The sequence below is a fragment of the Pituophis catenifer genome, unplaced genomic scaffold (genome assembly GCF_029215685.1).
Source record: "Pituophis catenifer annectens isolate HBS135680 unplaced genomic scaffold, rPitCat1.0.hap2 SCAF_2, whole genome shotgun sequence".
In the NCBI taxonomy this organism is placed as follows: domain Eukaryota; kingdom Metazoa; phylum Chordata; class Lepidosauria; order Squamata; family Colubridae; genus Pituophis; species Pituophis catenifer.
The window spans coordinates 271,334,683-271,347,850 of NW_027256882.1; the positions used below are offsets into that span (position 1 = coordinate 271,334,683).

At 45.8% G+C, this 13,168-nt stretch overlaps 1 protein-coding gene across 1 annotated transcript in view; it reads right to left on the reverse strand.

Annotated features, from left to right (window-relative positions):
- Window positions 1-10,743, reverse strand: part of ISL1 (ISL LIM homeobox 1) — a 28,881-nt gene extending 18,138 nt beyond the window's left edge. Inside the window, exons 1-3 of the mRNA XM_070935899.1 lie at window positions 10,716-10,743; window positions 9,306-9,495; window positions 4,101-4,360 (exon numbers count right to left, since the gene is read on the reverse strand). Coding sequence (XP_070792000.1) covers window positions 4,101-4,360; window positions 9,306-9,495; window positions 10,716-10,743 — 478 coding nt within the window. The remainder of the gene's footprint in view (window positions 1-4,100; window positions 4,361-9,305; window positions 9,496-10,715) is intronic.
- Between the last annotated feature and the right edge of the window lie 2,425 nt (window positions 10,744-13,168).

The window sequence follows — 13,168 nt, forward strand, 5'->3', positions numbered from 1 at the left end:
CCCACCCCGTGATCATGTGATCAAAATTCAGATGCTTGGCAACTGTTTCACATTCATGACCATTGCTGTGTCCCATGTGATCACCTTTTGTGACCTTCTCGCAAGGAAAAACATTTGGGAAGCCTGATTCGCTTTACAACCGGATTACTAACTTATCGACTGCAGCGATTCACTTAACAAGCATGGCAAGAAAAACTCACTTAACAAATTGTCTCACTTGACAACAGAAAGTTTGGGCTCAATTGTGCTTATAAGTCAAGGACTACCTGTATAGGCCCTTCATGAACATCTGGGTTTGTAATTTCTAACTGAACACAGATAAATACATTTTTGAGAACAATCCTATTCATTGGAAAGTAAGTTGCATTCCTATGCACTGTTTACTCAGAAATAGCTTCTCCCTGGTCAGCTGATCAGTAAATCATCCTCCAAAGAAGAAAAGTCCCAGTCTTATATTCTTTTCCCTTGGCAGAAAATGCTACAGAAAGCTAAAAAAAAAAAAAATCCTCTTCCCATCAACCTTTTTCTTGAAATATATATATATATTTTTGCTTCTAACTTTAGACTACAAAGAGATGAAAAACAACCATACCTACCAGTAAACAACTTGATGTCAAATAAACTATCATAGGTTTAGATCTGGTCTATGTGGGGGGGTTCTTTCTTCCTTCAAATACCCACCTCTTTTCTCTATTCCTCAAAGTAGAGTGTCTAGTATAGAAACAAAGAAAATGTAGTCCAAATGTGGAGCTTATTTGACTCTGTGGGTTTTTAATGCAACATTTATTGCAGGGGAAATTGTGCTGCAACCAGTGAGGCTTCCTTGGAAGTAAGCCTATAAAGGGCTAAGGCTGCTTGCTATTTTTACATTTAAAGGAGCCTGCCTGAGAATACATTACATCACACTTTTGTCATGTCCTGGGTTAGTCATGGACATGTGAAAGAAAACAACAGTAAGGCCTTCAAACTTGAACCACCTTCTTTCCCTACTAATCCCCCTTCCCCCCAACAAAAAAAATATCTAGGGCCCTCTGGATGTAGACTGCAATTGTCTTGGCCACTCAACACCCTCCATTGCCAACAGACTGGGGAAAAGGTTGGTTCAGGGGTTTTATTTATGGGGGGGGAGGAAATGCCTTCTATAAATAATAATAAATAAGGATGACAACAAAGAAGCTGGAAAGTTTTTTTTTTTTCTCAAAACTTGAGTTGGGGTAGGAATCAGGAGGAAGAGAAGTGGAGCAAAACAATGCCAACTTCCTAAACTCACTTTTTAAAACCTTCAGCTACAATTTCTACCCAAATCGTTAAAAGCTTTGGAAAGAGGCAGCAGGATCTTCTACAAAGCAATTACCAAAGATCAGCTTGTTGACAGTTGTAAATGGCTGCTGGAAAAGTTTCCCCCATATTATGAGTTTCCCTGTTCTGTAGCAACTTTCCCCATCCCAGTGCTTCATTCTAAAGAAACATCTTTGGAAGAGATCAGTGGGTGGTTGACATATTGGCAGCACCCCCACTGGGAGTACACTCCCTCTCCATTCTCTCAATCTCCCCCTATCCCCCATTGGGGGAATGCTGAAATAGATTTATTCAAAATATATATATATATATATCTTTTTAGCAGCTATTCTAGGAAGCCCTATTGACCTCACTGAAACTAATGTTTGAATAGACATCTAAGGAAATTGTACAGTACTCCAATAGATACCAATATAGTTTTCTTTGATAAGACCAATAGTAGTCTCTGTGATTCCCCTACAATTAATATTTGATTAACCTAAACCATATACCTGACAGCACAAGATACACACAAAGAGAAAGCACACACACAGGGAGTATGTCTGTTTATCCATTTAAAATATACCTAGTAGCTTAATAATCAGTTGATAAGCTACCAAAGATAACACATTATTTACCATTGGACTATAGCAGACTTTTGATCCACATCAGCCAACTGAAGTTTTGTATTGACTTCAACATGAGATGGATTGAACCTCCTGTCTCTAACAAGCAAACTATACCAATTCAAATATGTGTCTCCTGAATACCTTCAGGTTCACAGGTTAACTTAATATAAACAATGTTTCATCTCTGGATCCTAAGTACACTTACTGAAGGAATTGTGATCCCAGTCGTATTTTCTCTTAAGGAAAGTCTACTAAATACAGAGGAGTTACGGCTGCAATTTAATTCGTGTGGAAATAAATCCCATGGATATTTAGTAAAACTTACTTTTAAGTAAACACGTATAGAATTACACTGTTACTTTCACAGAAAAGGGTTTGCAAACATGGTGAATAAGTTGGATTTTATGCACTAACTTCAACAGGTGCAGATACTCACTTCAGTAGCAGTATCTGCACCTGTTACCCCAAAACACAAGCCCCACTGGTTCTTCTGAAACTTCTGAAACAAAAACTATGTTATTTTTTTCAGTAGGGAATAAATGTCTTTAAAATCACTGGAACGTTTTCTAAGCAAACATGATAGGCCTCAATTGTGCAAAAAAAAAAATGTGAATGCAAATATAATATAGTTCAAAATGTATTTGCAAATGTTTGGATTTGTCAGGCAGAGTGCCTAATCTCAGGGATAAGACAAATTAGACGGCAACTCTACGTTTACTCTTCCTGGGAATAAATCCTACTGAACTTAACTTCCTGATGAAGTGATCCACAAAAGCTCATGCAGCAATAAACATGTTAGTTTTGGAAGATACCACAAGATTCCTTCCTGTTCTGTCCTTTCTGCATAAACACATCTAGAATTGTTCTTTTCTGCATAAACACATCTAGAATTGTGTTACCAAAATCCTGACACCAAATACCACGTCAGCTCAGACTTTGGGAAGTTGAAATTAAACTAGAGTATAGTTATTGGACAATGGTTGTCCAGTCTAATGAATCTAGTATATTAGACAGGAGAAAGATAAACTTGATAAGCTTGTGGTTCAGTATTCATGGAAACCAGACTTTCAGTTTAAGGATAATTTGTTTGATTGAGGTAAATATAACAATGGTATTTGTTTAACCCTGGTTTTGGATTTTGCCACTAATTTTCATTGGATTCCAACAGATTTGATACAGAGGGAAGAAACTGACTTAGAAAGAAACTTTTACTCTATATAGGGGGATTTAATGTGGAGAAAACTATTTGGTGTAATAGTTAAGGTACTAGGCTAGAAGCCAGGAGCTTGTAAATTCTAGTTCTATCTTAGGCACAAAGCCAGCTGGGTGACCTTGGACCAATCACACTTTCTCAGTCCTAAAACTAAGAGGAAGACTAAGAGATTCCAAAAATCTTGCTGAGAAAACTGCAAGCAGTACACCAGAAGTCTAATGCTTAATTTTAAAGGCCACCCACAGTCTCTGTTGTGAAAGTGAGTGGCCATATAAGTGATTTAAATTTGTAGGCACAAAAAATAATATATCAAAGAATTCTGTTGCACATCTCATTGACTTGAATGGAAGCGAGTCCAACAGTCACGCAGGACATACTCCTCTCTATCATTTTTTCAAGGGCATCTTTCTTAGGCACATATCTAGCCAAAACTAAGCAAACCTTCATGCCCTAAACCTAAACCTTTCGTGCATGTCTTTTCATTTACACACCTGTACTATCCTTTATAACTGCTTAGAAATAGTTTCATCCTATTTATTTGTTCTGAAGTTAAAGCTCAGAAGGGCAATGGAGTTTGCTCTTGAGTACTAGACCTGTAGCTTTCCCCTTCTTGGGTGGGAAAGTGTCATCGTTTTCCTTCCACCTCTAATTCCATACCTCTAATTTCACGCCTTTGATAAATCAAGACGGTGAATAATGGAAGCTTGTGACACAATGAAATGCGTTAGTTTTTAATGAGCCCCCAAAGCTGCTTGCACTGTAAAGAAAGCTACGGCTTTGCAGCTCCCAACCACCGGATTCCAGGATTCCTTGGGGTCCATCCTTTTGAGCTCCTGCAGAAAAGTTGGGGTTTTTTTTTCTGTAAGAAGCTAAATACGGTACAGAACCGGGCATTTAAGGGTTAGGCTGGGCCTGGCAAGACCGTAGGTACAAAGGAGCGCAGCACCAGCCCAGCTGCTCCCGGAAGGGCCCAAGAGTACCTGCCATCTGCAGCGGCCTGGCGGGGTGCAAGGGGCTGAGGGCGTCTCCGGCGCCGAGACTGGCTCTTTCCACCACATCGTGATCCGCTCGGCAAAAGAGGCCGTCCTCTCGCAGCGCGAACTCGTCCCCAGGAATCAGCTGGCGGCTGCAGGCCACGCAGCGAAAGCACTCGATGTGGTAGACTTTGGAGCGGGCGCGCATCACGAAGTCGTTCTTGCTGAACCCAATGTTGCATTTGGCGCACTTGATGCCGTATAACCTGAGTTCGGATCCCGTCGGAGGGGATGAGGCGAGGAAAAAAAGAGGAAGGAAAGGGAACAAGGAGGAGGAGGAGGAGGAGAAAGAGAGAGAGAGGAAAAAAATTATTTCGTTTCAGACCTCTGTTTGAATCAAGCCCCCCCCTCCTTTTTTTTTTTGACCCGATCCGCCAAACGGCGCGTTTTTAGGCGCCCGTCCAAAGCAACCTTTTTCTATTGAACCGGCCCAGCTGGCTCTCTCGCCCTTTTAAATGGAGTGGAGGGGCAGGTGAAGAGACCCCCTCCCCAACCCAGATTTGGAGCTGATGTTTTTCGATGCTTGGAAAAAGCACCGCGGCCGCCGACGCTCTTGCCTGGCAGGGAGGAAGGAAAGGAACTTTGGGAAAAGGGGTGCATTTTTAATTTTTTTTTTAATTAGATTTATATGCCGCCCTTCTCCAGAGACTCAGGGCGGCTCACAATGCGTTAAGCAATAGCCTTCATACTTTTGTATATTTTATACAAAGTCAGCTTATTGCCCCCACAAACTGGGTCCTCAAACATGTTTTTACTAAAACATATATTTTGGTTGCAATTTATTTTTGTGCGTGTCTCTTTCTCCAACAGTGGAGAACTGCTCTGCAGATTCCTGGAATCTAGGCTTTTCCCGAGAAGCTGGCAGAGAATGACAAGGAAGGCAATCGCCTACGGTTAACTCTAGAGTCTAGACCGGTTAAAACGAGGGAGATTCAAATGTAAAGTCCGATTTTAAAAAAAACAAAAACAAAAAAAACCCGCATCCATCCTTTAAAACACATAAACACCGGCTGGTTCAGGCCGGGTCGACTTCAAAGCAAAACTGTGCTGAGCATTTCATTTACCCTCTTATAAAGCTGCGGAGAAACCATACACCTTTGGGCCAAGATCCTCGCACGGGTACCCAAAATCCCAAAGAGGGAACACATTCCTCTTCTTATAGAAACTATAGCCAGAAACGGGATTTGGGAGGCAGTCATTGGCTGTAGTTGGGGTTCTGTTTTGGAGATTAAGACTCCAAGGGCTTAAAACACACACACACACACACACACACACACACACACACACACACACACAGGTCTGAAGATGGCCATTCGTACGAAAAGCGTTCTGGTTGAACTTCTCAAGTGCGTTTGGGTTGTTGCTCCTGGAAATTTTGAAGTTCGTTTATTAATTCGTAGATGGTGAGGCCCGAGTCTCTCGGGCTTCCTGGTTCTGGATTAGCAAAAGCGAGTGGCGAGGCCTACCTTTTCGCCAAGACTGAACTTTGCTTGTTTACGCGAGTGCAAGGACGCCCACCCAAATTTGGTTCTTTCTAAAGAGAGAGTTAGCGGCCGGGAGAGAAAATCCCCATCATTTTATTTTTATTTTTCAGTCCCGGCTATCTGTACGTGGAACGAATCGTTTCGAGTTAGCTTCGCCTTCTCTACCTCGGAATTTTATATTCGGAGTTTATATTCCGGAAAGGAGGAGAAAAACATACACCGAATCTTTACAAAACTTTCCTCCAAAATACACCCGAAGCGCTCCTAGAGCAGGGACAGGCCCCAGAAACCTCTGGAGCACCGCTCAACCCAGCGAGGGGGTTAAGGTAGTTTGAAAAGGCGAATGAACAACCTTCTGTTCCCTTGCTCGCCAGCAAGTATAATTTTTGTAAGATCCGGGGCGCGGTTATACTGTGCCTGTTTATATATCAGCCGTTCCTTATCTTATCACTGTGCAACCTTCTCTTCTTAAAAGTAAACCGAGGGAGAGAGGGAAAAAAAACCATGGATAATAAAATAATAACAAAGCCCCGAACTACCGGCTGTTTTTTCTTAGCGAAGGAAGAAGTGACAGAACTCACTTCGGCCCTGGGCCAGGAATGAACTACTGGAAAGAGCGAAGATGGGAGAAGGGGCCCCCATCGGAAAACGTTTCTTGGGAGCCGGCAAGACCCTCCAGGTCCACGAACCAGCCTCTCAAAAGCAAAGGCGCTTCCATCCAGCCCCTTGAACTTGACTTTACACTTGAGTAAGCCTTTCCGAAATAACGTTTTTGCCTTTTAGCTGGAAAGATACGGGGTTTGCTTTTCAAGTAAAACAGATTTGCAAAAAAAAAGAGAGAGAGAGAGAGAGAGAGGCCGAATTGAATGCTGCAGTCCTAAGCAGAGGGACTAGGACAGTCATACCCGAAGTCGCCAGTGGCATTTCCTTCCGAGTCAACCTGCTCTCTTTAAGGTTGGCGAGGGGACAGGCAAATGGAGAACTTGGGAGATACCGTGCCTGTTACGTTAATTATTTGTTCCAATTGCTCAGCTCCGGATTTTTTTTTCCTTTTCTTTTTTTCTGAAAGCCCCTGGATTCTGAAAACGCATTCAGCAGCCGTCGCCTTCCAGAAGGATGCCGCCTCGAAGCTCTGGGACTTAACCGCCTTTCGGGGAACCACGGCAGGCAGGCAGGCAAGGAAACTGGATCTCGTTCTCTAGCGGCCTTTCTGAAGGCGAATGTCGAGGGGGGTGGGGGGAATTCTCGCCGGCGACCTCAGTCTTCGCCTTTCAGAATTGCGCTCCAAGTCGTAAATCGAGGTTGTTGTTTTTTTTTTTTAATGGGGGGAAAGGGGATCCAAAAGGAACCCGTGAGAAGAGTTCGGATCCAGCGAAAAGTTGCTACGCAAAGCCAAGACCGAGCGCCGTTTTAAAACCCCACCGCCAGCTACCTCCTCCTCCTCCTCCTGCCATTCCTGTTTAGGAAACCTTAAGCAGCCCTCTCTCCGTCTGGATTGTGTCCTCGGTGCAAGTCGCCAACCTTTGCCCCCCTCCGCGAAGATCAAACCCAACCAAGGGTACACAGTAGCTTCGCGTCTCCTCATCCCAACCCCCCCCCGTCCCCCATCCCACCCTCACCCTGCCCTGCGGTCACCGAAAAATCCCTGAAATAAGGAATAAAAAGCTTCTTTTCTTTCTCTCTTTAAAAAAAAAAAACTATTTATTTGTCGGTTTATTTAGTTGTCAGGTCAGCGGTGGCCAGAACAGCAGGAATTTTTTTCTTTTTCTTTTTTTTTTTAAAACCAGCTCCCAGATTTTCGGGGTAGGAAGGAAGCCGCTTCCATTATCTAAATGTAGCGATTGTTCGCTAACAGCTGAGGGGCAATTTGATCTCCTCTGTCCAATTCATCAAGGCAGATAAGATAAGAAAGGAGAGGCGGTCCTAGAACGCCCAAAGGGTTAATATTTAAAAAGATTAAGACCTGTAATCCTACCCACACGCTTACCTGAGAGTAAACCCTATAGAAAAGTCTGGCTCCCGAGTAGACCTACCTAAGGGGGGGAGGGTCCTGAAAACGAAGTCTTTGTGTGGGTTTCCTCATCCCCACCCCCACGAAGCAATTGGTTGTTGTTGTTTTTTCCAGCATAGAGCGGACTTTATTTAATGACCATTGCTAGAATTCATGGTCAATGCTTTTATTTTATTTTATAGCTGTCCTCTACCTTTCTTCCAATGGCTTAGGGCTGGCTGAAAAAAACCCTCCTCCGCATCGGTGGTTTATGTTTTTTGTTTTTTTTAAAAAGGTGAAGGGGCCTGGTTAGAATGGATATCGAGGGAAATGTTTGTTATTTTCCTTTCCTTATAACGCACTTTCCTGAAAAATAGAAAAAATCTGCCCCGTTACCGCGCAGGAGAAACCTTCCCCCCCCCACTACCTCCCACCTCATTTCAATTATACACTTAATTAGCTAGAGTTCAGGGGAGGGGCTGGATTCATCTGAATGACAACAAATTGCAGCTGCCCCTCTAAATATTACTACACGCCTCAAACTAGACCTCACCAGAAGAGTCGAAAAAGAAGAGCCGGGAGACAATATCCCCCCTCCCCGCTTCCCATCAAACCCGGAATGCTCAAGATATTTATTTGATGCTTTGGATCTATTTTCGAACTAAGCTTTTGGGCCAGAGCGTCAGTATAGCTCTCCTCTGAATGCCCTGCAGCAACATTAACCTTCCCAGCCAATTTAGTGGCCGTGGAACATTTTTTTAATAATAATAATAATAATAATAATAATAATAATAATAATAATAATAATAATAATAATAATAATAATTAGACAGTTCTAGGACACTTTTTGTTTGGCTTGTTCTACCGTATTATTAGGAGGCGTATTATTAATTTTTTTTTCTTTTGAAGGTGTGAGGTGGGACAAATAAATTTATTTCCCACCTTTCCATACATTTAAAGCCAAGAAGTGAATCCTGACTACGGCAAAAGCAGCTGGCCGCGAGTCCTTCCTCAGTTACCCAGGAAGTAAACGCACATACGGGCAAAGACTTCAGAAGGAGGCGGCCTTCAACCAACGTCTGACTGAGCCCCTAAAACCCTGAAGGTATTTACTCAGGAGCACGGAGACCTTTACTTCCAAACCGGCCTTTTTTTTTTTTAAGGAAGGGGGACATTTTATGCAACCTGCCTCCACCCCATACAGATTAAAAAATAAATAAATCTAAAATCTAAAAAGGGGGAAACCCATCACTTTATAATTATCTGCATCTCTTTATTTTCCTCGACCCTCGCTGTTTACTATGCGCCCCCCCACTTCTAACCACGGGATCTGCTTATGCCTCAGATTTCTCCTCTGTGTGTGTGTGGTTTTTTTTTTGAGCCTGCGTGTACCTTTCTCAACACATTATTCCAGGCTTCCGAAGGGATAAAATAAGAGCTCGCTTTGCCCTAAGAAACAAGTCCTCCTGTAAGACTCGAGCTTCTCCTGTAAGAACCAGAAGAATCTCAACCGTTCGGTTGGAAGCGAACCAACCGCGGACGTCCTCCCCTCTTCCTCCGTCCTCCCCTCTTCCTCCCCCTCCCCCTCTCCCCGGACCTACAGTCGCCATAACTCCCAGCGCGGTGCGGAGGAGGGGGAGGGGAAGAGACCAGGGCAAGAAAAGAGAGGCTCCTTACCTGATATAGTCTCGCTTACAGTAGGTTTTCCCATCCCTTACAAAGCACGTACAAGTCTCGTCCAAATACTGGTTACATTCCGCGCACTTCAAACACGCCGCGTGCCATTCCAAATCCGGGGAAACCCGCAGAATATACTGGTCGTGGATTTGATTGCCGCAACCGACGCACAAGGAAATCAGCCGCTTTTCTGAAAGGCAAAGGAGGAGAAGAGACATCGTTGACGAAGCGGTCGCTCTCCCACCGAGATAAACGCGTTTGGTTAGTCCCCCCTCCGTTCAACCCCGCCGGTCTTGAGCCTTTGGCTAGCTTGCTCTTTAGGAAACGCGGCGGTTGTTGCCGCGTTGCATTTTCGGGCAAGGAGGCGGGGAGGGGGGGAGACCCGGAGGGAGAAAAAAAAAAAAAGAGAGAGAGAAGGAGAGGAAGGGGGAGGGGTGGGTGCAAGAGAGAGAGGGGGGGCGTTTTAAGAGAGCAATCGGGATGAGGTTTGTGTGTCTCCATCAAAGGCTTTCCCTTGCTAAGGGAGAAGGCGGAACGCAAAGTTAAAAGTAGATTTGCGGAGACGGGGAGGGTGGGAGAAGTGGGAGCATTTTCCACGCTTTCCAAGCAACCCAAATAATAATAATTTGGAGTCGGGGGTTGGGTGGGGGAAGAAGACGAGTGGATCGGAAACACACAAGCCCTTTTCCCCATCCCAATTTTCTCTCTCTCCCCTCCCCCCCCCGCTTTGGCTAGAGACTTGGATTCAGGCGGCGTGGGTGGGAGGCGTTGTATAGTTCCCAGCTGTGGCGGACCGGAGCCCGCAACTCGTCCCGAATCAAATTTGGTGGAGGAGAGAAATCTCCCATTGTTGGAGAGGAAAATGGGATCCTTCGGGGTTGAAGGCCCCCGAAAGATTGGTAGCGCTGCCGCAAGCTCGCTCAAAGTCATTGCCGAGGCTGTGACGGGCCTCTGGCACGGGACCCCTTTCGCTCCCCTCCCCCCACCCCCCCTCCCCCCTAACCTCAGGCAAGACAACCAGATCCCTCTGCGCATTTGGGGAGGGAAAGGTAGTTCCCATTGATCTTCGACAGATTTTCAGCACGTTAAAAATAATAATAATCCCGAGACATCTTCCCCCACAATCCGGTTTTTCACGCTCCCTCGTTTTATATCCCCCGACTTTGGAAGCGCCGTTTTTTTTTTTTCCCCTGGGAAACCAAAGCCCGCCGGGGATCTCTCTAAGCATCACACCCAAGGCGAAGGGATCGCAAACAGGCACCGGGCCATCCCTTGCCTTCCCTTAACGAACGAACTCCAAAAACGATTCGCTTGGCTCTCTCCTCCTTCGCCCTTAAAACTAACGCTCGCGAGGACCAGCTTAAAAAGAACCGATCCGAACCGATCCCTTCGAAATCGTCGCTTCCTTACTTTTCGGTGGGTCGCCCATATCGCCCATCTCTACCAAAGGGTACAGTGTCCACCGTGAAATGGTGCCCGGCTGCACAGGAACTTTCCCGAGATGATGGAAAAATAATAATAAAAATAATAATAATAATAATAAATAAATAAACAAATAAACCGGCGGCTCTGCTTTTTTGGAGGAGGAGGGGGGGGAAGGAGGAGAAGAAGAAGATGCTGTCAAGGGACGGCAGAGATGCTTCCTTGGTCCGCCGCCTCCGCCGCGCTGGGAATCGACCTCAGGGAGGATGGATGACCGGACGCCCTTCTTCCTACGGTGAGAAGGTGCTCCGTCCGGAAAGGAAAACCGCCAGCGGGGTCCAGGCAAGCGAGAGCGAGCGAGAGAGCGAGAGAGAGAGAGCGAGCGCTCTCGGAGGACGCTGCCCAGTGCGTGGAAACTCCGCGCGCCTCGACCACGAGCCTCTTCCTTATCTCTTACTCAAACTTCTCTGCTCCAACTCAGCTCGCTCGTCATTGGCCGGCGTAGGCCGCGGGGACGTCAAACCTGCCGTCTTCTGATTGGCCGGAGGGAACACAGAAGCAGCTGTTCTGATTATCATATTTCAGGGGCTTGGCGAGCTGGCCAGGCGGCGGCTGCTGGAGAAATCCGCGACAGACGCAGAGAAATACTGGGGAGGGGGGGGAGAAAGCGGGTTGGGGAGAGGGAGAGGGAGAGGGAGAGGGGGGAAGGAAGGAAGGAAGAGAGGAAGGAAGGGAGGGAGGAAGGAAGAGAGGAAGGAAGGAAGGAAAAGGAAGGAAGGAAGGAAGGAAGAGTGGAAGGAAGGAAGGAAGGAAGAAAGAAAGAGAGGAAGGAAGGAAGGGAGGAAGGAAGGAAGAAAGAGAGGAAGGAAGGAAGAAAGAGAGGAAGGAAGGAAGGAAGGAAGGAAGAGTGGAAGGAAGGAAGGGAGGAAGGAAGGAAGGAAGAGAGGAAGGAATGAAGGAAGAAAGAGAGGAAGGAAGGAAGGAAGGAAGAGTGGAAGGAAGGAAGGAAGAAAGAGAGGAAGGAAGGAAGGGAGGAAGGAAGGAAGAAAGAGAGGAAGGAAGGAAGGAAGAGAGGAAGGAAGGAAGGAAGGGAGGAAGGAAGGAAGGAAGGAAGAAAGAGGAAGGAAGGAAGGAAGGAACCAGAGGCAACTTTTCCGCTCCTCGTTTGATTTCTCTTCCCCCCCCCCATACTCACACACACACTTACACTTAATCCGTTTTTACTCCCCCCCCCCCTTTGCATCAACACGCCTCCCCTTTCATTGGCTTTAAGCAAGCATCTCTCTCCCCCCCCCCCCTTACTACTGTCGCGCAGGATTTTTTTTTTAATTTGGGGGGGGGAGGGAGAGGAAAAAGAAAGAAACGAGACGTTTATTCTCTGAACAGCTTCCCCTCCTTCAACTATGCAGGCTGTGGAGGGGGTGGGGGGTGGGGTGGAGGGGGAAGCAGAAGGAAATATGGATCAGGTGACTGATCAAATATTGTGGGAGGGAAAAAGAGCAGGAGGAGGAGGAGGAGGAGGAGGGGCGGATTAAAAGCTATGCAATCTGATTTATGCCACAAAAAGGGGGCAATAAAGGCTTAGCCGCTTAGATTTTCGCCCGCTATTTTTTTAGGGGTGGGGGCGTGGGGGGGGAAGGGGTAGGTTTTTGTTTGTTTGTTTTAATTATTATTTGAGGCGAAGGATAAAAGCGCCAGCGAGACTCCGGTTGACAGGACCTTGACAGGGGCTTGATTCTGCTGCCCGGAAAGCTTCAGTTTCCCTCGTTTCTTTCTTGCGGCTTCCCCATTCTCGTAGTGGTGACACAGACGTCAAAGGGAAGGTGGGAGTACCGCAGCTACTCGCAGGTGTTTAGCACTTGGAAGTTGTGCGTTTCTCACCACCACCCTGGTCCCACGCTAGCCGTTTTTATGAAGGTAACAATCCCCCCCCCCTAGAATTTCAATGGAATTTACTCCTGGAGTAAGCGGATAGAGAGACGGAGGGAAAAAGCTAGACTGAAAAATTTCCTCCCTTCCTTACTCTGCTGAAGGGAAATCTTATTACAACTACTGCTATTGTGTGTTGCCTGTAGATTTTTACAGGAACCTTCCCCAACCAAACCTACTGATACTTCTATTTCCCAACTATTGCTTTTGCTGTAGGTAGGAACCTGGAAGTACTTTACCATTTCAGCTTCCCATTAGGAGGTGTGAAAATCTTGCAAGGCCGTTTCCGTCCCCACGATTAATAATGACTTCTAGACAATCTCTACCTGAGTCTATGTTTATGTCAAAGTCTATGTGTGTGGAAACGCCACTGGAGTCTTACATCGAGACTCGAATCTAATCTTCATCGCTTAGTAAGGCTAATGCCACCTGATCCTAAACACAGGTAGAAAATACAAACGGTACTATGCCCGGTTCATGTTGAATGAAATATAGTGATGAATCCTTTTGGT